The 27,392-nt window shown below is 40.7% G+C and overlaps 1 protein-coding gene across 1 annotated transcript in view; it reads right to left on the bottom strand.

Annotated features, from left to right (window-relative positions):
- Positions 1-670: 670 nt before the first annotated feature.
- PDGFRA (platelet derived growth factor receptor alpha) overlaps positions 671-27,392 on the bottom strand; it is a 39,554-nt gene continuing 12,832 nt past the window's right edge. Inside the window, exons 9-22 of the mRNA XM_063107779.1 lie at positions 26,717-26,910; positions 25,845-25,939; positions 25,495-25,627; positions 23,681-23,785; positions 23,219-23,329; positions 22,797-22,950; positions 21,024-21,190; positions 11,663-11,778; positions 11,174-11,296; positions 9,662-9,773; positions 8,232-8,331; positions 8,012-8,117; positions 6,521-6,762; positions 671-3,730 (exon numbers count right to left, since the gene is read on the bottom strand). Coding sequence (XP_062963849.1) covers positions 3,583-3,730; positions 6,521-6,762; positions 8,012-8,117; positions 8,232-8,331; positions 9,662-9,773; positions 11,174-11,296; positions 11,663-11,778; positions 21,024-21,190; positions 22,797-22,950; positions 23,219-23,329; positions 23,681-23,785; positions 25,495-25,627; positions 25,845-25,939; positions 26,717-26,910 — 1,906 coding nt within the window. The 3' untranslated portion in view covers positions 671-3,582. The remainder of the gene's footprint in view (positions 3,731-6,520; positions 6,763-8,011; positions 8,118-8,231; positions 8,332-9,661; positions 9,774-11,173; positions 11,297-11,662; positions 11,779-21,023; positions 21,191-22,796; positions 22,951-23,218; positions 23,330-23,680; positions 23,786-25,494; positions 25,628-25,844; positions 25,940-26,716; positions 26,911-27,392) is intronic.

Below are 27,392 nucleotides of genomic sequence, written 5' to 3'. Positions count from 1 at the left end.
CTAAAAATAGAAAAAGACAAAAGCACATGATGAAGCATTACATAAAGTATAATCGCATTTAGGTAAAATATGAAGCAAAAATAAAGATGTGCCTATATGTACATATGCAGATGCATAGAAGGGGGACTGAAAGGATGAAAGAATACACACCACATGATGCAGTTTTGCCTCTGGGAAACAGGACAGGGACAATGGAGAAGACACAGTGAAAAAAAGACTTTACTTCATACACTTCTACAGCATTTGAATGTCGTACATTCAGATACAGAATCCTACATTCCTCACATAGGGGAGGGAAACACAATCCAATATAGCCAGACAGACAAAAAAAAGATAGGATCAAAGAGGAGCCATATTGGGCCAGCCCGTGGCTCACTTGGGAGAACGTGGTGCTGACACCATCAAGTCAAGGGTTAAGATCCCCTTACCAGTCATCTTTAGGGAAAAAAAAAAAAAAAAAAAGATGAGCCATATCCAGTCATCTCTAAGTCAAATGCTGGGTCTAAGAACTAACTAGCTCAAATAGTATCTTAAATCTTAAGTTTTCTACTGGTTCATCAAAAGCATACTATAGAGTCCTACTGAAATGTTGCTAAGAAAGTTACATTGAACAGGATTGCTTTCTTTAATTTTTATGATTAAACACAAAAATGCTGGAATCTTAGCATAATTTTAAATTATACATATATATCATTTATTGAAATATAAAAATCTTCATTTACACGTTTTAAAATGAAAACATGAACAGGGGCATTTGTAAGAATTTTGTATCAGTTGACCCTCCCTATCAAGTTAGTTCTTCTCACACACTCACCACAACACTGTTTTGGGAACATGTAAGTATTTTTCTCTTTATTATTTCTAAAATATAAATTTTGGACATTCAAAAGTGCAACAGTTAATGTGCCTGTGGGGAATATCACAGTTAAAAAAATATAAACAAAGGCAGTGATACAGCTTGTCATAAATGTTTTGGCAGAATTCTCCAAGTCTATATAGAAATACATATATACATATTGATGTATAACATCATTTTATCTTATGTCCCTCTTCACAAAAATAGGACCATTTTGTACAGATTGGCAGACCACATTTTAAGGACATCATTGATTATTTAAAAAGTAACAAATTGTGTTTCTCAGGCCAGCTTTGATTGTCATCATAAAAATAGAAATCAGGAAGGACTGGAAAATTTTCTTCTGGGGACTTTGCAGGAGACCAAAAAGGAAACAAATCTAGGATATACTGAAAACACTGTTAAAAAAAAAAAAAGCAGTCATATATAAACTCAGGTGGGAGCATCTGTTAAGACTGGAAACTGCTGGTCTGAGAATTTTCATCCAGCTTTCTGATGTCATGCAAGGCTCAAAGTAACATTAAAATGTAAAGCACCAACAAAATGAGGCTGTACAAGGGAGAGGGAGTGATAAACAAAATGCTTAAGCTGTGATTCTAGAAACACAAATGTATTTCAAGTCTAATTGACTCTACAGAACCTAGTTAGGTTTTTGTTTTTAATTGGCCAATCTGGCTCAATCTTCATACTTACTACGAAAAAGGTGGATAAGAAAGTTGGGGCTTGCACTGAGATTACACCAGTAGGTAGTCAAGTACCTTGTTATTGCTCCTACATCTTCCAAAGCATCACCTGCTGGCAGCACATACAGTGATTGCGGTAATCACAGCCCATGTTTCATTCATGTGGTGTCAGCACTTAAGCAGTATTGCAAGAATGCCAATGAACCCACAACAGCCAGATTGAGAATTTGGATTGATGTGACGATTCATCCTCCCATCTAAACCCAAAATATCAGTAAAACTTTTTATTATTATTTTTTCCACCAAAATATTGACCTGGTTATACAGAAACTTGGCACACTGAATTGCATCATTTTTGTACATGCCTTTCCTGCGGGGGGGGGTGGGGGGGCCGCGGGGCACCAGTTCCCACATGTGGTGGGAAGCAGTGTCATTAATTTTGGAAGAGCTGCCAAAACCAAGATTTCACTTTCTCAGCCTCAGCTAAGGCTGGAAAGTTAAATTAAGAGTAGCAATTGCTAGATATATGGCATTAAATGTTACTGACCTGAAGCCAAGGATTTAAATAGTAGGCTTCCTACGTGGTTGACTTCTAGTCCAGTTCCAAATTTCAAATTATTTCTTTCCCATGGCAACTTTCTGTAACCTAAGCTGGTGTTACTGAAAACTGGTTGATCAGAGCAGCCAGGGAGTTTATTAAAATGTAGGTTCCCCTCCTAATGTGGAGAAGAAAAAAAAACCCAAACAGGTTCCTGCTCTTCCCCAGACTTAGTAATTCAGAATCTCTGGAATGGGGACCCAGAATCTTGCTTGGGAACTAAGGATCCAGGCTAACGCACATGCAGCCTTCACTTAACAATGCCTCTGGCCTCAGAGTTTCATGCTCTTTCTCTCTGGGGTAAGAGGTAAAGAACGGGGCTGATGTCAGGGCATCCTTCTGACTCTAAAGGTTTGCAGATTTAAAAAACTTCTTCAAATCCAGTCTTTTTGCTGTATTTTCCATGGGGTAATGAGAAGTCACCTTAGGCACAGGCCTTTATATTGAGAACATTTAGGACCATGGGTTTTGTTTGTTTCTAATCCAATTACTTCAGAGGGCAGCTAATTATTTTTAATACAACGGATTAGGGAACCTGTTCAGTACACAATTAAAAACTCTGACTTCCCAGACAACACTACTTATACTTTGCTCTCTACCTTCAACTACATTTAATCCACTAAACCTATTATCATATTGTATAGAGAAACATATGTTATTTAATATAAATGCCAAAAATGGTCAAACTTGTCATCTACTTAGTAAGAGTTGTTTGTTTAAAAAAATTGTGCTTTCTCTGTCGGGAAATCATGTTACATATTACACACTTAGCATTACAGATAACAGTAGTATTATTACAAATGTAGATTACAATATGAAAATGAGTTGTTGGGCTTCTAAATGACCCAAATCTATTAAACAAGATTGGTTAATGATGACCTTTTATCAAAAAAAAAAAAAAAAAGATGCTAATAGTACCAGTATCTTTTAAGGTTCAAAAGTGGTTTTGCATGCACTTCATAAGAAAGTTTGACAGCAGCTGATACCAGGTTTCAAGACGGAAGTACATGGATGGACTGAGTGGTCTCTTCAGAAGTCCAGAGAAGATAGTTAATATAAATCTAAACACATCCTTGGTTAGAGTTATTTACATAATTACAATGCTGGAGTTTTGTTGCAGTACAAATTGTGTACGTCAGGATCTCACCAATACCCTTGAAACACAAAGTTCGTCTTCCGTGGCCCATATTTCCTTGTCCCTCTACTCCAAACTTCACACACCACTGAGAGGCTACTGAAGCATTGCAAGAGACAATGCCGGAAAAGTCCACTTCAAAATATCCCGTTTATTCGTATTTAGAAAGTTCCCTGAAGCCCTTGGCTGGGAACTTCTCTCTCCACATCATCCAAGTCCTCGTCTCAACCTTTGCATTGCAATAAAGTGGTTTTCTTAAAGGGAACCAAAGGCAGCTACAGGAGTGGAAGGTATCCCTTGGATCTGCCAGTTACAGGAAGCTGTCCTCCACCAGGTCTGAGGAGTCTATGCCAATGTCGTCCATCATGTCGATGTCCTCAATGGTCTCGTCTTCTCTCTTGATGAAGGTGGAACTGCTGGAACCTGTCTCGATGGCACTCTCTTCAGAGGTCTGCGAGCTGGAAGAGGGAGAGAAAGTAAAGTTTGAGACCCACGTACACACCAACAACACTGTGGCTGCATTCCCAGAGTGGCCCCCAGAAGCAAAGGAGCTCCTCCTGCACCATCTTTTGGCGATCAAGCTCAGGCTGCCTCGTGTGGCAAGTCCTGCCACCCAGTCAGACAGCTACTCATGCCCCAACATGCTGCAGTGGGCTGCATGGAAAACCACAAGCTATCTTCACACTTCAGCTTTCCTTCTTTTCTGCCAGGTTTTTCACCAAAATTGCTAACATGCTGCAACATGGTCTGCTTTCTCTACTCAGTCCTAGTGGAGGAGAAAATAAGCAATGCCTGATCGAAAGGCACAGAAAAGAAAAAGCAAAGGGATGAATTCGGCTGCAGCCAGATGAGCCACGGGCTCTCCTGAAACCTGAGCATCCAAACTGGGTTTTCAGGCTTCAACCTGCAATGCCCTCCGCTCCCTTCTCCTTCCATCCAGTGCCCCCTGAGTCTCGAAGGCTCAGGAGGGGGCTCTACACATACTGGAGTAGTGACTGAGAGGGGGAGATCTAGAGTCAGAAAGGCTTACATCCGGAATGGACTTCACACAAGTTACAGAACCCCCTGAACTTGATCTTGTTTCCTTGCCTATAAAATGGCATGACAGTAAGGCCTAACACTGTACCTGTTAGGGTGATTAAATGAGGTAACAGCCATAAAGCTCTGAGCATGGTGCCTCGAGCATAAGAAGTGCTCGATCAATGTTAGCTGCCATTTTTATTATTATTCAAACTCTTACCTGAGTTTGAATAGGGTCTGGGTATTAGATGATAGAGAATAGTTGTTCATTTCCCTACATGTGATCACGATATTGTAGTTATGTAGAAGAGTATTCTTATTCTTAGGAATGTGTGCTGAAGTATTGGGGGTGAAGTATCTTGGTGTCTCCTACTTAGTTTCGAAGACAGAGCCCCAAATACAAAGTAACCAAATGAAGAAAAGATCTGAGGTAGAGGGCCCTAGACCTACTGTCCAGCCTTCCCCTCACTGCCCTGTAGTTCTACCACGACCCCCAAAACCCAGAGAAACACTGTTTGCTTATGGAGCATAAACACATTGTAAAAACTGGCCTGAGCAAAGCATAATTAAAAAAGTGAGTCAGACAGGCTACTTTGCCCCATCACTAATATCATAACACATTCCAAAAACTGTACTTTTAAAATTACCTGGTGCATGCAGATAAATAAGGGCTGTCTATCTCTTATACCTACATTGGTTAAAAAAGGTCAGAATCATTTGCCTCTATAATAAAGCTATGTGAAAAAAATAAAAATAAAAAAACACTATGTGCTTCTGCCTAAATAATCGTATGTAGTTAATGGAATGACTGAGTAAGAAGAAAGTTAATGACCCAAATGAAGAGGAGAGAACACAGACTCATAAGCGACGTGACCACGGTCATCACTTTCTCCTGCCTCTGTCTGAGGGTCACCATACAGACAAAGAAAGTGGGGAGTTGGGGCATGGTCTCCTACATCTGGACCATGTGATCCAATGTGTCTCAGTCCTGGCTGGGCATTAGTAATGACCACTGATGCCACAAAAGAGACAACTAGACAGTGGGAATCCTGCTGACAGCACCAGTTTTGAGGTGTGTTTGTCAAAAACCTAACCCGAGTCAGCTCAAGCCTCTAGACTAACTACCAGCTCACAACAAAGATAGGAGACAGAAGCATGCAAGAAAGACACTATAGAGTGTCATCAGCAAAATTCTGAATGTGGGAACTCTACAGGCAAACACTCTGGTTTCTTATAAATAAGATGCAAGGGGGCAAAAAAGAGGCAGATGAACTCATACAGACATCAACCAAATGAAATGTGTGACTTACATAGATTTTTTCCTGAAAAAGAGCAAACCAAATACAATAATATTTGTAAGACAATCAAGGAAATTTGACCTCTGGATATCTGATGCTCTTAACAATTTACTGTCTATTTTTTAGGTGTGAAAATGGTATCATAGTTATTTTTAATAACTTTTTAACAACTGCAGTTACTTTTAAAAATAGAGCCCTTATCTCTTCAAGATACATACTGGAATATGTATGGATGAAATGATAAGATGTCTAGGATTTGATTCAAAATAATCCAGAGGGGGTAGAGGAGGAGTAGAATGGGCTGTCCACGCACCCAGACTGGCCATGAATCCATGGACACTGAAGTTGGGTGGTGGACACCTGACAGCTTACTGTAACGTGAATTGTGCACATGTTAGACATTTCCTATAACATGAAGCTAGAAAGAACAGTCAGCCAGGGAGCACTTGGACCCCCACCCCCAGAGATTCTAACTTGCTGGTGTGGGTGAGGCTTGTATAGCAGTAGTTTTAAAATCTCCCCAGTGATTCAAACTTGCAGCCAGGGTTAAGTACCACTGATGTAGCATCAAATAACCCAGTCTAGCCTCTCAATTTTTTCCTCAGTTCAACATTATTTAAGACAACACCAGGAGAAGCTTACATAATCATAATAATTACAGTTGCTGTATCAGTTTGATCAAAGATTCTTAAGTCCCCAGATTAATCGGGGACTTAAGTCAAAGATTCTCCATCGGGGAAGCATGCACGCACCACACACACACCCCAGCCCCAGCCTCAGGGGGACATATTAGAATCATCTGGAAAGTACTTTCCAAAGTACTGACCCCCTGGAGATTTCAGAACTCGCTTCCCTCACAGTTGTGGCAGGAGGTCTCTCCTTCAGGTGTGCTGGGGGGAGGGGAAATGGAGAGGCTAAGGCCACGTCTACCTGTGCCTGTTCCTCTTGCCCAAGTCATCCTCCTCAGGAACAGGGTCGATGTCAGGCAGGGGGATGATGTAGCCGCTGTCTGCACTCAGTCTCTGCTCATCCAGGCCACCCTCCCAGTCCTTCAGCTTGTCTTCCTCATTTTTGTAGGTGACACCAATGTATGCATTGTCTGAGTCCACGCGCATGCGGGCCACAGCAGGATGGTCACTCTTCAGGAAGTCCAGGTGAATCTTTTCATAACTCTATAAACATTCATTTAACACGTTTAATCGAGTGTTATTGACCAAGCCTCAGAATGAATCTAGGCACTCACAACTTACTATTAGTTAACTATGTGTGTTTCCAAATGACCTCATAGACATAGGATTTAGACGAGTGAAGGAGAGTCATATGTCAACTATCCTCAGAGATGTGGGACATGAGGAAAGGACTGCCAATGGCAGAGAGCTTCTATTAGTAGTTCTTAAGACACCAAGAGCCCTTTCTGCAGGTCAGGAGCTACACTGTGTCCCCTCCCACCCCCCAGGACTAGCATGGACCATCTGGTCCCTAGCACATGGTCTCTTCAGGGCTTGGAGGGGCCCTAATAGGAGATGGCAAAAACTTCCATAGGGAGCATTGTACCCAAAGCCTTCCTTGTCCCTAAACATTGGGGAAGTCTAACCTTTAATATAAAAAGACCCTATTTTCAACAATAGTTTCCATCTCTTCCCATCAACACATCTCCTTCAATCAGAGCATCTTTGAGCAACCTAAGGTCAATTTCCTTCTGCCTCCTCACTGCCTCACTTACGGGAGTTGTAGTGGGCAGTGAGATCATCAACAGACAAAAGTATTTAACTTCCAGTACAGCATGCAAGCCCCTAATGCTGCTCCTCCAGAAGATGGCAGAGAAGTGATAAGCATGAAAGGTCTACACGGTGACCAATCCGAATGTAAGAAACCAAACTTATTATACAAGTGTGTCTCGGGTTCCTTCTCAAGGTCTCAGGAGAAATGTTTCATTCATTATGTATCCTTCTAGGTTCCATGAAATTACATTTGTTCCTCTGAATAGTTCTTCTTACTCAAAAAAAACCAGCTGGAGCCACAGATAACAGCTGAGGTTGTTCCTTCTTGTCAGATAAAAGCCAATTTTGCATGAATTTAAGGGCCTTCCAATTAGCAATTTACGGCTGTGGATGCCCTGCAACTTCTAACTACACAGTAGCTTCAGATATTCAAACACCTGGAGAATCAAGTGCTTACAGGTGTGGCACACTTAAGACGAAAGGGAAGGCCTGCGGGAATGGGAGGGTTTTCATTCATTCTTGCTACCAGGGCCATGAAGAGCTCCAGGAAGCCCCGACTGTTAGATCACAGTCTTTCTCCTCCTTTGAAAATGTTCCTTTAAAACAGTGTTGAATGGCACTGCTTGCTGGCATAACTACCAGCTACTCTCTTCTCCCATTGCCCATGCCTTTCCGCCCATCTTAACAGGCCCAGACAAACCTTTTTATATTGTCCAGGCAGCAGATTCTCCACAATCTCACTCAGGTGGTAGAAAGAGGGTCTCTTCTCTGGTTCACTGTTCCAGCACTTCACCATGATCTCATAGCTGCAGAGGAACAGACAGAACTCAGAGTGGGCACAGGGAGGAGTGTTAGGTGTCCCCCACCCTCACAGACCCACTGGACATGAACACAGGCCCATGAACGGGGAAGGAGCTCACACTTCACTGGTGGCGTGGTCAGGCTTGGCCATCCGGTACCCGCTCTTGATCTTGTTGTAGAAAGTAGAATCCACCATCATGCCAGGGTAGGGTGTGCCACCTAAAAGTCAAAGAAGAAAACCAGGACTAACAAATGCGCAGTACGTTGCTGAAACACTTGGGGTGACAGAGCACTATTAAAAAACCATTCAGATCCTAAAGCCTTGAAGTACTTACTGGTTCTTTCAAGGAAATGAAGCGTTATCATCTCCTTGACTTCAGAGGCCTGCTCAAATGTTAAATTTAACTAGGACTCTAGTTGGTCAAGTCCAAGCACCTTAGGCAAAAATTCTACACCTTCGGAAAAAGCGTTATAGTGTTTTTCCATGTTTCTGACTACTGGACCCACATATACAAAATGAACAAGAAATATAAAGAGAAATTCCAAATCACTGAGGCCAAGAAAGTCATTTTCACCAAAAATGATCAAATAATTAAAGCAAAAGTAAAAGTTGGGGCTTGAAATGCATAGATAATTTTCTGCTTTTAATGGGGTATGAGACCTCATGACACCACACCCTGGGATGGTCCATGGTGACCAACCACGGAGGGAGAATGAGGACAGACAAAGGAGACCAAGGAGAGAAGACGCACTTTACTGTCACATCAGGATAACAGGTAAATTCATGAAATGTTTCACAGGCCTGGTCAAGTTCAGTTCTCTTGGAAACTTTCCACAACTAGTCCAGGACTCCTATCTCCTTTTTCTGCATTCAAATTACAATTTTAAGTCAGTACCAGAGCTAGCCAGTTAGCTCAGCTGGTTAGTGCGCGATGTTGTAACACCAATGTCAAGGGTTCAGATCCCCATGCTGGCCAAACGGAAAGAAAAAAAATCAGTACCACACAGTTTATGACTAAATGTGTAAGTCTCATCTCCCAGGCGAACCATGCAGAGGTCAGAGTCATTTCTTGACCTTCTCTTAGGGCTCTCACCTGGCAGCACAGGGCACCTGCGTGGTTCGTGACCCGGTGATTGATTGTCTGACTGACAGAGTGCCTAGGAGGTTTCTCTCCTCAGACTGATGACCAGGAAGGGCCACACTGCTTTTCCCCTGAGCGTCGATGGCCATCAGGTGAGGAAGGAGCACCTGTCCACTGACAAGCCCATTCAACGCCAAGTCCAAAACAAAAAAGCAGCTGGGAAGTGGATGTCTCAGGAGCACTGCCAGGGGCAAGTGTGCAGCCCCCAGAGACCCTGTCTCAGCCTGCATGGGCCCACCTCAGACATTGCAGGGTTGGGGGTAGAATATAGTGGTGAGGTGGCTGCAGTGTGCTTGGCTCCCACCAGGTATCTAAACATTGTCTACATCCTGGAGCTTGGAAAGGTACATTTCCCTTCCCATGTTGTTCCAGAATAGCCCAGACAAGCAGAGATGTCAGGCCCATACCAAGGGAAAAGATCTCCCAGAGCAGAATGCCGTAAGACCAGACGTCGCTCAGTGTGGTATAGAGGTTGTCGAAGATGCTCTCAGGGGCCATCCACTTCACAGGGAGAAAGGTCTGCAGGCGAAGAGAAAGGGGATTAAACCCAAATCTACGCATTGATGATCGACAGCAGTGGAGAAGGACAGGGGTTTTTCTGACTCTTAGTAACGTGCACTAATTATCTGCCCCCCATGAGTGTCTCTTGTGTGTGTTCTGTTCACTGCAGTACCTCAGAGCCTGGTGCCTAGAGGGTACTCAATACATAGCTGATGAATGGGCAATGTTGTCTCTTATGTCCTCCAAAGGAATAATGACCAAAACTATTTCATTCTGAATTGTTACCCAAAAAGTGTGAGCCCTAAATGGACCTGTCCCTATTTTCAGATATTCCTAGGAACAAAATTAAGAATAGATACAGTGATCTGGGAGCTGATCACAGTTTTTGAATTGTAGGAAATAAATAATAATTTCCTACCACTACAAAGAGTTGGACATTAAGATGAATTTTGCGGCCTCTTTTGTGAAGCTGGTCCAACCTTTGATGGAAAAACTAACTGAGGAAGGTACATATAATAACTAGCCGTATTAACATTCTTCAGCCCTCTAAGATTGCTGGGGAGAAAACAGACTCATAACCTTATATGAACAGGGGAGAAATCGGCTCCACCAAAACACAGTGATTTGTTCAAGGTGCCAAAAGTTGTATAGGAAGAGCCATGGCTACAGGTCAAAGCCACATAAGTACATGAAACACACAGAGCATGGATCCAGGCCAGTGTCCTTCTCTGGGCAGATGCAGCAACCCTGTGAACTATACCCTGTGGGGTATTTGGAATTGTACCTACAGGTAGCAGCTGTATCCCAAGCTACTTCATTTGCTTAGAGGTGGAAGGGATGGGGAGAACAGTCCAAGTATACAATAGAATGACTATCTGTAAGAAAACTGTGCCTCTAAGATATACTCACTCAAAGAGTCCCAACATTTTAGAGGGTCACAGATGCCTTTTGAAACTCTGATAAAAACTTAAAAACTAGAGATCCTATCTTTGGGAATGCATGCTTATACATGCATACATACGATTTACGTATTAGTAGCTAACACTTATTGGGTGCTTCTACAAGCCAGGCACTGTCCTAAGCACTTTATGTGAATTAACTGATTTAATCCCTCACAGTGATTCAGGAGATAGGTACTATTCTCACCTCCCTGCTACAGGCAGGGAAACCAAGATACAGAATTGTCAAGTTACTTGCCCCAAATCCCCATACTGGTAAGTGCTAGAGCTGGTACTCACACCCAGGCAGTCCGGCTGCAGAGCCTGTGCTGCTCCTACTGACCTCCCTGGAGCCCATTCATGAATCTCATGGACTTTATGTTAAAAATATGGGCATCGAATGGCTAGCAGCTAACACCTGACTTCAGAGGATAAGGGGAGGGAGGATGAGCATGCCGATTGAGGGGAGAGAGTACGTACGCTGCCTTTCGACACATAGTTCGAATCGTGCATGATGTCTCTGGCCAGGCCAAAGTCACATATCTTCACAATTTTCCCTTGTGCCAGGAGGACATTGCGAGCAGCCAGGTCCCGGTGGACACACTGTGTGGAAAGAGAAGAAACAACTTCAGGGTTATTCTGCCTGTGGCTAGACAGCATCACCCCTGCCAGACTGCCTGCTCCGTGGCAGCACTAGGGACCACCTGGTACACACATCGCATGAAGAGCTCACCTACCCCAGCCAACCACCCCAGCCACTCCTGAGAAAGAGAACGCTGTGGAGAAAAATGGATCCCTGATGACATCAGACCCCTTGCCCTGCTTAGAGGCAGAGGAAGTGAGGCCGGTGGACATTAGAAGCAGCCGTTGTTACTGGCCTCTCCCAGATCTGCTAATATCTCCTTCCACACTCCCCTCACTCTGAAATCTGTGGCCAGGTATAAAGAGGTCCCTGCCCCTTAAACATACATTTTTTGAAGCCAAAAACTCCATTCCTCTGGCAACTTGATAAGTGAAGCTCAACAAATCCAACAAAGTAAGGCCTTCTGAATTATCATCTGAAAGGAGGTTCTTGACTTCTGAGTCTGCAGAGAAGGAATGAAATGTGTTGGTGCTGGTGGAGAGCAGGAAACATCACCCACCACCAGTGACTCCCGCCGGGCCAGGCTGCTTGTCAGCTTGCAGAGGCTTGTACAGAGAACATACCCAAAAGTAATTTCTTATAGAGGTTCTAGACCTCGCAGGTAGATACTGAAACTATGCAAAGGTTCTATCTTAAAAAAAGAAATATATATGCAGAAACATATATCTGGTTAAAATACATACATATGCACATATATATATAGTCATCCCTCAGTATCCATGAGGATACCAAAATCCACGGTTGCTCAAGTCCCTGACATAAAATGAAATAGTATTTGCATATAACTTATATACATCCTCCCATATGCTTTAAATTATCTCTAGGTTATTTATAATGCCTAATGCAATGTAAATGTTATGTAAATAGTAGTTATACTGTATTACTTAGGGAATACTAACAAGAAAAAAATAGTCTGTACATGTTCAGTACAGATGCAACTTTTTTTCCAAATATTTTCAACCTGCAATTGGTTGAATCTATGGATTGGGAACCTAGAGATACAAAGGGCTGACTGTATATACACACACCCACACACACACACACACACAGTGCCATAAGGACTGGTTTAAAGTGATCTCTCTATGGGTTCTCACACATATTTTTTAGTTTGCCTTCCAAATTTCTTTTTACAACCTTTGTTAGCAAGTCGCCCCAACCAAGTTAAAAACACACAAACAGGGAGGAGATGTCATGAAGATGGCGGAATAGATAGTCCCAGGCATCACTCTCTCCCACAACCAAGCAATATACAACTATTAAAAAGCAAAGACTGCCAACCTGGGACCACTGGAGCTCGGGGGAAGAGGAGGAGAGACCTGAAGAATTCATAAAGGTGGGAGAAGCCACAGTGAGAGAAAGAAGGGACCACTCAGACTGCTTTGACCCTGGCTGCTTCAGGGCCAGCCCCAGTGAGCACATGGAGCAGGAGCCGGCAAAAGCCACAGCTGAGCCCTTTGCATGAAGTTGCTTGGAGTTTGCAGGAGAGAAAAAGGCCTCAGAATACCCCGGGCCAGCAAGACCACTGACAGGGTTCCTGTGGACCCACAGAGAAGTGAGGGGCACAGCTGACTGAAAACAGGAGCCACCCAGAGGCCGATGAGTCATCAAAAGGGACCGGCACACAGCCCACCCCATGGGAAGCATTTGGAGTGCAGGGGGAGGCTGGCTGGCAGGGAGAACATTGGGGTGCACGGTGGGCCGCTCATCTGCCTTCCCATCGGTAGAGGCTCACTAAGGGGAAATTGGTCAGGGCAATAAAACTGCAGGGGGAACAGTTTGCCGAGAAGACATCCCAGGCCAGAATATCCACACAGCCCAGGTGTACCTGACGTCACAAGACCCAGAAGCGATTAAAAGGCCAACAATTAAAATCTGAGCTGCAGGAAGAGCCTCCCCCCCAGGGAATCAGCAGCAAAGCAGCAATTTAGCTCAACCACAGGGCTCATGTGCTGGTCCCCACAGGAAGTTCCCCCATTTTGGATTGACCAAAGGACAACAAATTAGGTCCAGGGCAGAGTCAAATGCCCAGCATAAATGTAAAGACACAAAGATCGAGAAAGAACAGAGAAATATGACACTATCAGAAGAAACAAACCAAGCACCAGCAATGGACCCAGAGGAACAGCTGATTTATGAAATGTCTGACAGAGAATTCAAAATAATCCTCTTAAGGATGCTCAGGGAATCACAAGAAAATACAGATAGAAAGTTAAATGATATCTGGAAAACAATCTAGGAACAGAATAAGAGACTTGACAAAGGAACCAAATAAATTATAAAAAACCAAAGAGAAATCCTAAAAATAAAGAATGTATTATATGAACTGAAAAACTCGAAAATTCCAACAGCAGACTTTATCAAACTGAAGAAAGAATCCGTGAACTCAAAGATAAAACATATGAAATTATCAAATCAGAGAAGAAAAGAAAAAAGGAAACAAATACAGCAAATATTGGACTCCCTCAAGCAAAATAACCTCACATAATTGGCATACCCAAAGGAGAAGAAAAAGGAAGAGATATAGAAAGCATATTCAAGGAAATAATGGCTGAAAACTTCCCAAGTATGGTGAAAGATGACGGCATGCAGGTACAGGGCTCTCAGAGGTCAGCAATCAAATTCAAACCAAGGAGGAACACCACAAAGCACATCATCATCAAATCATCAAAAACCAAAGACAAAGAAAGGATACTGAAAGCAGCAAGAGAAAAGAAACACACAATATTCAACAGAGCTCCAATACATCTCTCAGCAGATTTCTCAACAGAGACTCTACAGGACAGAAGAGAATGGGATGATACATTCTGGTTTTCTTCCATTCTTTTTCTATCTTTTTTTTTTTCTTTTTATTGAAGCACAATGGATTATACATACTTGTGGGGTAGACTTGAGTATCATTACTTGTGTACAATGTGCAAATGATCATATCAGGATAGTTAGCATATTCATCATTATAAAACATAATCATTTCTTTGTGTTGAGGATATTCAATCTCCTCTCCTCTAGTCATTTGATAACATGTAGTAAATTACTATTATATAGGTGCCTAGCTTGACCATACATCAATAGGACTTATTTTTCTTAACTAGCTGTTTTGTGTCCATTAACTCATTTCTTGGTATCCTTCCTCTTCTCCTTTTCCTGGCTATAGAAACCAGTTTTCTTCTCTCCTTATGAGAGTTCAACATTATTATGATTCTTGTTTATCTGTTTCTCTTTCTTTCTTTCTCTTTTTTTTAGTTCCCACTTATGAGTGAGGACATGAGGTATTTCTCTCTGTGTGTCTGGCTTATTTCACTTAGCATAATGTTCTCCAAGTTCATTCATGCTGCTGCAAATGACAGAATTTTATTCTTTTTTATGGCTGAATAGTATTCCATTGTGTGTATAAACCACATTTTCCTGATCCAGTCATTTGTTGATAGACATTTAGGTTAGTTCCATGTCTTATCTACTGTAAATACATCTTTGATAAACATGGGATGATATATTCAGAGTGCTAATGGAAAAAGACTGTCAATCAAGAATTCTCTATCAAGCAAAACAAACCTTCAAATATGAAGGAGAAATAAAGTCTTTCCCAGATAAAGAAAAGCTAAGAGAATTCACCAACAGTATACCTGCCTTACAAGAAATGCTAAAAAGGGAGTTCTTCAATGTGAAAGAAGACAACACTAAGCAGCAGCAAGAAAACTTTTCAAGGTACATAACTCATTAGTAGAGTAAGTTCACAGGCAACCTCAGGGTACTCCAATGTCACAAGGGGGTCAATAAAGTTCTACATCTTTAGTATGAAGACTGGAGGACACACCTAACAAGACAACAACAAATACAATAGCTGTATAAGATAAAGGCAATATTAAAAGATGTAACTCAAAACCACAAAAAGTCAAAAAGTAGGGGGGGACACCAGAGCATAGAGTTGGCATTGGTTCTTTCTTTTTTATATATATATATCAAAGTTAAGTTGTTATTAGTCTAAAATAATCTGTTATAACTGTAATATGTTTTTTGTAAGCCTCATGGTAACCATAACACAAAAACTTAAAAGACACACAAAAATAAATAGTGGGAAATTAAAATACACTGCTAGAGAAAACCACTCAATCACAAAGGAAGACAGATCAGAAAAAAGAAAAAAAGGATTAACAAAACAGTCAGAAAAAAAGAAACAGAATGGCAGTAACAAGTCCTTATATAATAACTCTAAATGTAAATTGATTAAATGCCCCAATTAAAAGACACAGAGTGGCTCAATGGATTATAAAACAAGAACCAACAATATGTTGCCTACAAGAAATTTGCTTCACTGGTAAAGACACATACTGAACTGAAGGAAAAAATATATTTCATTGAGATGGAAACCAAAAAAGAGCAGAAGTAGCTATACTTATATCAGATAAAACATACTTCAAGCCAAGGAAAGTAAAAAAGATAAGGTCAGTCATTATATGATGATAAAGGGATCAATTCAACAAGAGGAAATAACAATTCTAATTATATATGCACCTAACTCCAGAGCACCTAGTTATATAAAGCAAATACTATTAGATCTAATGGGAGAAATAGACTCCAACACAATAATAGGGATTTTAACAACTTGCTTTCAGCAAAGAACAGATCATCCAAACAGAAAATTAACCAGAAAACGTCAGAATTAATCTTTACTCTAGGCTGATTGGACCTAACAGACATATATAGAACATTTCATCCAACAGCAATAGAATTACACATTCTTCTCGGCAGCACATGGAACATTCTCTAAGAATAGACCTTATAAAAACAAGCCTCAACAAATTTAAAAAAACTGAAATATCAACTACCTTGTCTGACCACAATGGAATAAAACTAGAAATCAACAACAAAAGGGACACTGGAAACTGTACAAATACATACAACATGCTCCTAAACAATGACTGGGTCAAAGAAGAATTCAAGAAGAAAATTAAAACATTCTTAGAGACAAATGAAAATGAAAACACAACATACCAGTACTTATGGGATATGGCAAAAGCAGTTCTAAGAGGCAATAAATGCCTACATCAAAAAAAAAAAAAAAAAGAAAGACTTCAAAAAAAAAAAAAAAGAAAGACTTCACATAAACAACCTAACATACCTCAAGAAACTAGAAAAACAAGCACAAACTAAACCCAAAATCAGTAGAAGGAGAGAAATAACAGATATCAGAGCAGAAATATATGAACTAGAGATTAAAAAAAAAAAAATACAAGAGATTGATGAAACAAAGAGTTGGTTTTTAAAAAGATAAAATTGATCAACCTTTAACTAGACTAACAAAGGTGGGGGGAGGTAGTAGAGAAGACCCAAATAAAATCAGAAATGATAAAGGAGACATCACAGCTGGTACCACAGAAATACAAAGGATCAAAAGAGACTGCTATGAATAACTATATGCTAACAAACTGAAAACCTAGAAGAAATGCATAAATTCCTGGACACATATAATTTACCAAAGTTGAATCATGAAGAACTAGAAAACCTAAACAGACCAATAACAAGTAATGAGATTGAAGCAGTGATTAAAAAGTCTCCCAACAAAGAAAACCCCAGGACCAAATGGCTTTACTGCTGAATTCTACCAAACATTTAAAGAACTAATACCAATTCTTCTCAAACTTCCAAAAAATTGAAGAGGAAGGAATACTACCAACTCATTTCATGAGGCTGACATTAACCTTATACCCAAACTGGAAAAAGATATAACAAAAAAAGAAAACTACAGACCAATATTCCTAATGAACACAGACATAAAAATCCTCAACAAAATACCAGCAAACAGAATCCAACAACACATTAAAAAGATCATTCACCATGATCAAGTGGGATTCATCCCAGGGATGCAAGGATAGTTCAAAATACATGAATCTATAAATGTGATACATCACATCAACAGAATGAAGGAAAAAAATCCATATGATCATTTCAATAAATGCAGAAAAGCATTTGATAAAATTCAACACCTTTTCATGATAAAAACATTCAACAAACTCGGTATAGAAGTAATGTACCTCAACACAATAAAGGCCGTATATGACAAGCCCACAGCTAATATCATACTTGATGGACAAAAATTAGAGGCTTTTCCTCTAAGATCTAGAACAAGACAGGATGCCCACTTTCCCCACTCTTATTCAACATAGTACTGGAAGTTCTAGCCAGCACACTAAGACAAGATAAAGCAATAAAGAGCATTCGAATTGGAGAGGAGGAAGTCAAACTATCCCTATTTACAGGTGACATGATTGTATACATAGAAAGCCCTAAAGACTCCACCAAATTTACTGGAATTCATAAATGAATTCAGTGTAGTGGCAAGATACAAAATCAACATGCAAAAGTGAACAGCCTTCCTTATATGCTAATAATGAAATAGCTGAAGAAGAAATCAAGAAAGTAATCCCATTCACAATAGCTACCAAAAAAGTGAAATACCTAGGAGTAAACTTAATCAAAGAGGTGAAGAACCTCTACTAAGAAAATAATAAAATATTGGTGAATAAAATTGAGGAGGATACAAATAAACAGAAAAATATACCATCTTCATGGGTTGGAAGAATTAACAACATCAAAATGTCAGTATTACTCAAAGCAATCTACACATTCTACACCATCCCTATCAAAATGCCAATGACATCCCTCACAGAAATATGAAAAATGATCTTAAAATTTGTATGGAACCACAAAAGACCCCAAATAGCAAAAGCAATCTTGAATAAAAAGAACAGTTGGAGGCACCACACTTCCTGACTTCAAAATATACTATAAAGCTATAGTATCCAAAACAGCATGGTACTGGCATAAAATAAGACCAATGGAACAGAATAGAGAGCCCAGGAACAAATCCACTCATTTACAGCCAACCAATTTTCAACAAAGGTGCCAAAAATATACGGTGGGGAAAGGACAGCCTCTGCAATAAATGATGCTGTGAAAACTGGATATCCACATGCAGAAGATTGAAACTAGACTCTTAACTCTCACCATACACAAAAAGCAACTCAAAAAGGATTAAAGACCCAAAACTATAAAACTACTAGAAGGAAATATATGAGAAATGCTACATGAAATGGAAGTGGGAAGTGCTTTTTGGAACGAGACCATGAACACAGAGGAAATTAAAGCAAAAATACACAAATGGGACTACATCAAACTAAAAAGCTTCTGCATAGAAAAGAACACTAACAACACAGTGAAGAGACAACCTACAGAATAGAAGAAAGTGTTTGCAACCTACACATCAGACAAGGGGCTAATATCCAGAATATATAAGGAACTCAAAAGCAAAAAAAGAAAAAAAAAAAAGAACCAATTAAAAAATGGGCAAAGGACCTGAATAGACATTTCTCAAAGGAAGAAATACAAATGGCCATCAAGCACATGAAAAAAAATGCTCAAAATCACTAATCATCAGGGAATTGTAAATTAAAACCACAAGAGATATCACTTCACTCCAGTTAGGATGGCTATTATCAACAAAACAGAAAATAATGAATGCTGTCAAGGATGCAGAGAAAAGGGACCCTCTTACATTGTTGGTGGGAGTGTAAATTGGTACAGCCACTGTGGAAAACAGTTTGGAGTTTCCTCAGAGAACTAAAAATAGATCTACCTTATGATCCAGCTATCTCAGTACTGGCTATTTCATTTCCAAAGGAAATGAAAGCAATATATCAAAAAGACACCTGCACTCTCATGTTCACCATAATGCTATTTACAGTAGCCAAAAGATGGAATCAACATAAATGCCCATCAATAAATGAATGGATTAAAAAACTCATACATATACACAATGGAATACTATTCAGCTATAAAAAGAAATGATATCCTATCATTTGCAGCAACAAGGATGGAACTGGAAACTGTCATATTAAGTAAGTCAGTCACAGAAAGAAAAATACTGAATGGTTTCACTCATTGAATCTAAGGAAAAAAGAAAGTGATTCTCATAGACATAGAGAGTAGAATAATGGTTACCGGAAGCTGGGAGGAAAAAGAGTGGACTACTAACAGGTACAAAACTATGCTATGTACCCTATGTTATTCATTGTGCAGTGTATGCATGTGTTGAAACAACACATTGTACCCCACAAAACTAAATATCAATACAATTGAAAAACACACACACACACACAACACTAAAATCTTCCATAATGAATACACATGAGGGCCCTTTTGAAAAAGTAGCTTCTGGGAATTGCTTTATTTTCTTTTTAAAGCCACCTTTGTAGTACCTGGGTTATAATTTGTCAATAAAATCAGCCACCAATCAGACATGGTAGCAATCTTAAAGATCAGTGCCAATGACTTTGCACTGAGTTCCTTTGCTTGTAACTTGTCCACTTTCACCAGTTCCATCTGGAAAAGTCCCAGGGTTTTCGAGGAAGAAGGCAATTGAGGCCAGAAGTTCTCAGCTCTTTTTGAAAATTTTCAGGCAACTGAAGAGTAGCTCCAGCCATTCACATTTTTTCAGCCAGCTAGGGGAGGGCCAGAGCAGTGGCTTGTCTGCCAGCAGGGCCTGGGCCTGAGCATGACTCAGGTTCCTCTGACATCTGGTGCCAAGTCCACCAGCTCAGCCTGGGAAGCAATGTAAACTATTTTTAACAATATGTGAGGGGAGAGGAAGCTCTGGTTCCGATAACTCTTACTGGCTCCTCTTTAAAAAGCGCTTGGAAGTTCACCCATTTGGCAATGAGAAGTCAATGGAACTTGGAACTACAGAAATGGAAAATATTATTATGTACTGTGCTTTGCAAAACAAGCACATTCCTTTTTTAATGGATTGTACCTTTCACTTAAGAACACTGAGAGTATTCAGAACACATTAGTGATTTTCAAAACAATTTCCATGGCAGCTCAACACTTTTCTGCCTCAACTAATGGGAGGGCTCAGACCCAATAAGACAAGATCACAGGACAGGCCAATGTCAGACCCAGCTAGCAGCCATACTACTCCAAGTCTATGATTAGACTAGAGCCCTGGAGGGGCCACCCCTGAGCAGATGTGAGGTGGTCCATCTGGTGGGGACATTGACTAGGCTCCCAGGAGTTCACTAATCAATTCAACCCTGCCATATACTCCTCTGCTTTGAAAACTGATGAGTCCACCTTCAAACAACATTCAACAGAAACACTTGTCAGAAAATATCACCTCAAATTGTCTACTCTCCAATTTCTATCACAAACTGGATGTTAGAAAAACTAAGAGCAAGGGTTATGGAACTCATAGATACCAGACTTATAAAACTTAAGGAAAAAAACAGTTTGAGAAACCAACATAAGATTGCCAACTTTTAATTTTGCTAAGTAAGGATATTGAAAAAAAGTATCAATTATCACCAAACTTTTATTTAAAAATTTAAAAAAGACATGTTAACAACAAAAGAGGAAGGTCATTATATCAGAATAAACAATTCTTTAAAATGATTGCATTTAAAGTTTAAAAAATTCCTTACACTAAGTCTGTCTGTATTCTTTTTCATTTCAATTCACAGGCCACAAACCTGTGAAAACATGCCACAGACTCAGTTAGGGCCCATGTGGCATTTAGGGCCCATGTGGCATAGCAGATCTGCTTACCATCCTTGTTCACCTTCCTCTAAGTATTTTAGGTATCATATTAAACCACTGGAAGATCATAATATGCTGAGTGAATATAGACAATTTTACCTAGCATAGATTTCTTCTTATATGAGGCTGGACGATCATACAGTGATCTCTGGATGTCCGAATATTTAGAAACCTCTTTCCTTTCTAGCATGGGGACGTACTGCGTAGTATCAGCTTGCTTCATGTCCATGTAGTCACCATTGTTTTCAAAAGATAAAATAACATAACTGTAAAAACAAAAAAGAAATGTTACCTAGGTGCCCCTCTGGAGTGGTCACTCAACAGTCAGTAGATCATGCTTTGGGTGCCTACTGTGCCAGGTACTGTGGGAGGCATGGGGGCTACAAGAGGAGCAAGAGCAAAACCAGTCCGCACCCTTCACATGGGGTGGTCTAGTCGAGGAGATGAGCATGAATCAGATAATCACACAAACACATGGATCAGTGCAAACCGAGGTGTGCTGTGAAGGAAGATTTTGATAGCATATAAGGAAAATGCCTCTACCTGAGGGTCGAGGAAGCACTTTCCCATTTACAGAGATGGGAAAGCCTAGGGGCTATTTGATGTGGTATCTAGTATATATAAAGGGCTCCACAAACGTTAGCTGCTGTGACTGTTATTATTTATTTACTTACTTATCTGTTTTCAGTGCCAGTCCTCCACACATCTTCAGCAGAAGCATAGACATTCTGAAGAGCCACACCTAGGACAGTGTGGCTACATTCTACATGTTCTTATATTTAAAGTTTGAAAAATTCATTACATTAAGTCTGTCATTATTCTTTCTCTTTTTTTTAAAACTCACAAGCCCTGAATCTGGGCCATGTGGCCTGGGCAGACAATTCCTGCTACTCAATAAATTTAGCACTCATGTGGGTGTCCATTGAGTAATTCATTGTTAAGTAGATTCATTGTACTTGCTGATCTTATAGAACTTCTTATCTACAGAGATCTTTATAGCCACTTGTAGGTTTCTGCAGTAGACATCACTATCATTGGCTTGATTTGTAGGTCCAGGTCTGGCAAAAACCAGTATCTTAAGGTTGGAGATCCTAAGGCAGTTTCTCATGAGGTACAAGAACTCAGGCTTCTCGGCCAGAGCTGCATTTTGTAAGTCCTAAGTGGATCATATAATAAACTGCAGAATGGCTCCCACAATGATTCCTACTCTCCTTCATTCAAACCTATCAGTAAGGCCTTCTCACATGATATTCCAATCCAAAACATCTGCAGAAATCATGCATCTATCTGCCCTATCATGGGATGACTGGGTAGGGTAGTTTTGTTACCAGATGCCGATCCAGGCTTCTGGTCTATCCATGAAAAGAAAGATCTTTTCACAGGACCAGCAAAAGGGAAGGAAGAGAGGGACAGAGAAATGGAACATAATAGGGCTTTGTTACCAAGTGAAGGTACACGCCAAGAAAGTGCACAGGCATCTCTCCCAGAGATACACACTCTCCTGACCTTCTATCTCTCCGTCCTTCGTCCTTTGTCCCAAAAGGCCCCCCAGTGGCAATCCTCTGCCCCTTTTGTTCCATCTTGTGTGCTGGTGCAATGGTGTAAAATACTAACTGGTTTGGTAGATAAGCTGTAGCCAAGTGAGTTATGAGTCCATTAACTGCCAGATAAAGAGGCAGACAGTGATGATCTGATCTGAATATTTATGAGCAGCCTCCCTGGGGTGTGTCCCAATTCTATTCCTGCCTCAGTTTAACTCTTGCTACCTTGGACACTGAATCTGCAGACATGGAATCTATCAGGACATGGACCCTTTCCATGTGTGAGACTTGTAAGACAATGACACATGGCAATGTCTCTCTTTGTACCCACCTCCGTGTGCTTTCATCAGCAGGGTTCAATCCAAAGATGTCCAACTCCTTCTTTGGCTTCTCTGGGTGGTGGCTCAGGAAGCTATCCCTATTCTTATGCAAATAGTTGACCAAGTCCCCATAGAAGCAGTACTCAGTGATGATGTAAATGGGGCCTGTGAGGACCAGAACCAGAACCAGTTAGGAGATGGGTATGAAAATGAAGAACAGAAAAGCCATGAAGCGCTGTTTGCACTGGCAAGAAGTATTGCTCAAAAACAAAGAGCTTCAATCAATTTAATGCAACCATCTGACTCCATTCAAGGGACTTATATTCACTGGCATGTTTGATTTGGAGAGTGGGGGAAATGTAAACCTGGTTCAGCAGTTTTCACAGTCATAGGTATTCAACGAACACCCTCATTGCCAGGTCAGTGAGCCTACCTGACTTGGTACAGGCTCCCAGCAAGTTTACAATGTTTAAATGTGGCCCCAGGTGAGTCATTATCTTCAGTTCAGACATGAGAGCTTGTTTTTCACTGGATCTGGCTGTGGCTGTTGAAGAAATAAATCACATCGGTTCAACTGAACTACCTATTTCCCATTCTCAGAAAAAGCCAAGAGCATGACTAATCCTGTGATTGGATATCATTTTATTTAACAAGAGTCTAAAAGAAAAGAAGATAGTGAATCGGTCTAGACTCTAATAACTAATCCCTAGTCTTTTGGGTAAAAAGAAGTCACTAAAAATAACGATTCTTGATTTTACAACCTAAGGTCAACGAGAGCAATCTAAATAATTGACAAAATAGTCCAGATTCAAAAGAACCAGGATCTAGTGCTAAATATGTTATTTACTAGCTCTGTGACTCCACGTTCAAAAAATCCCCAGGAAGGAGCACTTACGTTTTAGCATCTTTACCGCTACTTTCATGACAGGCTGGGACCGGCTTAATCCATAGGCTGTTCCTTCAACCACTTTCCCGAAAGCACCAGATCCCAAGATACGACCTATGGGCAATCAGAACAATTAACACACACAAACTCCAGGCAGCTCCCCAGCTTTATTTACCACGACCAGCCAGCACTCCTGGGTGCACAGCTGGGTTGGTGTTTTTCCTATGCTGAGTAAGCATAATTATTCCTCTAAGTCATCCTGTCAAAACCAGAATTGAGCCCACAGGGAAGGAAATTAGTGTAATTGTTTTTGTCAAATAACATTTGCAAGGGAAAGGAAAACACAGCCGGGAGAAAGGAGGGTGCAGCCCTCCCTGGTGCGAGCGCTCTGTCTACCAGCTCCTGGGCTCCTTGGCTCTTGCCTTCTGTGGCTCTCCCAAACCCCCCTGGTGCTCTACCCTTCTGTTTTCCACATACAAACACAGACATCTTTTGCATCAATAAATCCTTAACCACTGGAAAAAATACTTCAGTGTTCAAAATACTGTTGCTTCTAAGAAGTAATAAAGTAAAAATCTGAACTGGGCTGATTGCTGCCATTTGTCAGGAAGGCCACTACAGCAAAGGCTAAACGTGCCCTGGGAGCACAGCACTTTGCTTCATGTTGGGAGATACAAAAAGAAATTGAATCTGCTCTCACCCTTGAAGCGCTCACAGTCTAACAGGAACATTTCCCAGGGTGTTAGTCTCACCATGAATAGCCACACCAGGGAATGACTCAACTCCTAACAGACCCTAGCAGCCAACACTAACTCTTACCACATGTCTGCGTTGCTGGAGGTTGTACCTGGAAAGGTATTGCTTCACCAGCAACTTCACAATACCCAGGAGCAGAGAGACAAAGAAATGCCTCTTGGCATATTAGGGATTTCACCCTTTCCCTCCATATTTTATTACTTTTTAAATTCTCTAAGCTCCTTGTCCCTTTTTGGGAAACAAGGAAGAAAATATAATAAAGAAAGCTTAGGTATAAGTATTTAAAATTGGGAGCAGCTAGGGGGGCCTTTTTTGATTTCAGTTTAAGTAACTCTCTAAGAAGACCTAAACTCTTCTGTATTTTGGAATGAGACAGGTAAATAATTAAAACCTGTATCAGGCAACCTTCAAAGTATATACCGTTAGATTATTCATTGCGGCACAACTTCTAGCTCTAACTTTCATTTGCCTTTGTCTTGTTTTCATTCATTCAGAATGTCATTTTTTAAAAAACTCTCTTGGAATAAAGCTTTATATACTTGGTGTCTCAATCCAGGATTAAAGTATTTGAAAAGTTTGTGATAAGTTGGCCTGCTTATTTTTACATATTTTGCTTTAAGATGTACCTATATTTTTCTGTACCATTCCAAATATATATAAGGAAGTGACTGATGTACCCTCAGAATGTGCTACATCAAAATACATTTTGTGGTTGTCCTCATTCATCTCTCATCTGTTCCTTTTTAGTCACAGAAATTCATCTCATTATTAATTTGTTTCATTTCCAAAGCAAATGGGTATCTTTGCCAGGCCTCTTCGTGTTCTCTTCTCCCTTTGTAAAATTTTCTTTAACCATAATTTGTTATGAAATGAGATTAAAAAAAATTCATTGCAGTGATCCAATTAACTCATTTTCAAGACAGAAATCTATTTCCGAAAGCAAATTTATATTGCCAGCTCTTACTAAGCACAAGCACAGATCCCTTATTGAGCCATGGGTCTGTAAATAGTAAAGCTGTGTACAAAAGAGAAGGGAGTCTTGGGAGGTCATCCCCTTAGGAACTTACCGAGCACTAGTCCATCTCTTGGGAACTCCCATCTCGAATCATAAGGCAGCTGCATTGGGTCCACATAAATATATTCATGTCCATCGGGGCTGATTGATTCAATGACCCTCCAGCGAATTTCATATCTTGGTTTCTATAAATGACCAGGACAGGGAACTGGTGAATTACCAAAGTCCCAGTGCACCAAAGTTTCACTGCAGCAGCAAAGTGACTGGACATAGCAGGGTCCAACCATACTCATTCGACTAATAATTACTGAGCTCCTTCTCTGTACCAAGTACTGAACTAGGTTGCAATTCTTCTTGTTCTTATGGCTTCAAAGATTTTTAGGTTTTTCAGAACATACCTACCTGTTTCCAAATGACAACCAGAACAATAAGTGAGATGATCACAATCACCAACAGCACCAGGACAGCGGCCGCCACAGTGAGTTCAGAACGTAGGGCTAGGGGACAAGAGAGAAAGGCACGGTGGAGAATTTCCTCATGAACATGTAGAGGGGCAGGAAGGTGGTGTGGTTGTGTCTTGGCCCAGAGATCTCTCATTACTGATAGGGAAGTGTGGGGGCTGCCTGGCTCATTTTAGGGATGGGCAATGCCATCTCTCAGACATCTACTCCCATGAAACTAAGCCAACTCTTCCCTTAGAAGAGAAAGGGACAAAATTCAATTAAGTGAACTCAATACTTCTTCCAACGTTCTTCAAAAGTAATCTTTTGGAGAGAATTTGAATAGGAACAATAAAGACTAGTAAATGAGATTGAGAGCTACTGTAAGTACAGAAACCTCCACTTTATAAGCTTTATTATAAAACTTATTTTGAAAGGTTACATTTTGTTTGTTTTGCTATTAGTTTCATTCATCTTTTTTATTTTTTGTAGAATTCAACCTGTCTCAACTGTGGTAAGGAGCAATGAGATAGAAGACCTTTCTTCCCCATCCTCCATCCCCATACACAGATGCCCAGACTCAAAAGACTGAGGAGCTATATTATTAGATGAGCAAAACATCTTGCAGAGGGGCCTCTGCAAGATGTACTTTGGGATCTGAATGTGAAAGAAAGGCTTAGATGCCCAGAGAAGGCCCTTTAGGTGCATTCATAGCTGAATTTCTGCCTTGGGACCTTCACTCCTATCTGACCCCATCTGGGATTCATAGCTGTGCCTGAGGGAGACAGGGCTCAGCTGATGACTTATAGTTGTCCTGACTGTTGAGCAACTCACTGGGTGCCACCAGCTTCAGCTCCCGGTTCTCAACCCCAAGGAGATTCTTAGCCAGGCATCGAACTGCAATGGTCTCCTCCACTTTGGTGAATGTCACTTGGCTCTCCACGGTACTCCTGTCTCGGGCATGGATCTCTGTGATGATGTTTGACACGTTGTTGGCCAAAACTGTCCATGAAGTTTCATTATTACATCTAGAGAGAAAAAAGGCATAAGTACAGAGCCAATTATTGGGAGTTCTGGAGATGAATGGAGCAGTGGGAATCCTCTAAGATGGAAAGCAGTTCTGACTTTGTCTACAATTCGGGGTGCTATAGGTTGACTTTTTTATTTTATATGCAGATTAACATTAAAACTTGTTTGCACATCCTCAAGGAATAACCTATATGTGGATAACTGAACGTTAACTGTTTAGGTAGGAAGGAGAAGTTCAGTAAAATAGAACTAACAATTCCTGATTGAACCTATGAGCAAACAGGGCACTTCAACTTCAAGCATGTTTAACGATCCCAATTTCCCACCCCCCCAAAAGGTGTGATGCCCTCCCTTCTCACCACTCACACTGAGAAGAGTCCCTAAAGTGTCACTAGGGTTGGAGCAATCCTCTGTATTGAGCTAGATTCCAGCTTCAGTCAACATCCAAGTCTGTCTCTTAGCCCTAGGAGAGGGTAGGACT

This window comes from Cynocephalus volans, chromosome 9, assembly GCF_027409185.1.
Source record: "Cynocephalus volans isolate mCynVol1 chromosome 9, mCynVol1.pri, whole genome shotgun sequence".
NCBI classification, from domain to species: Eukaryota; Metazoa; Chordata; class Mammalia; order Dermoptera; family Cynocephalidae; genus Cynocephalus; species Cynocephalus volans.
Note: the sequence above shows the minus strand (reverse complement) of the source record. Positions and strands in the feature narration are given on the sequence as shown.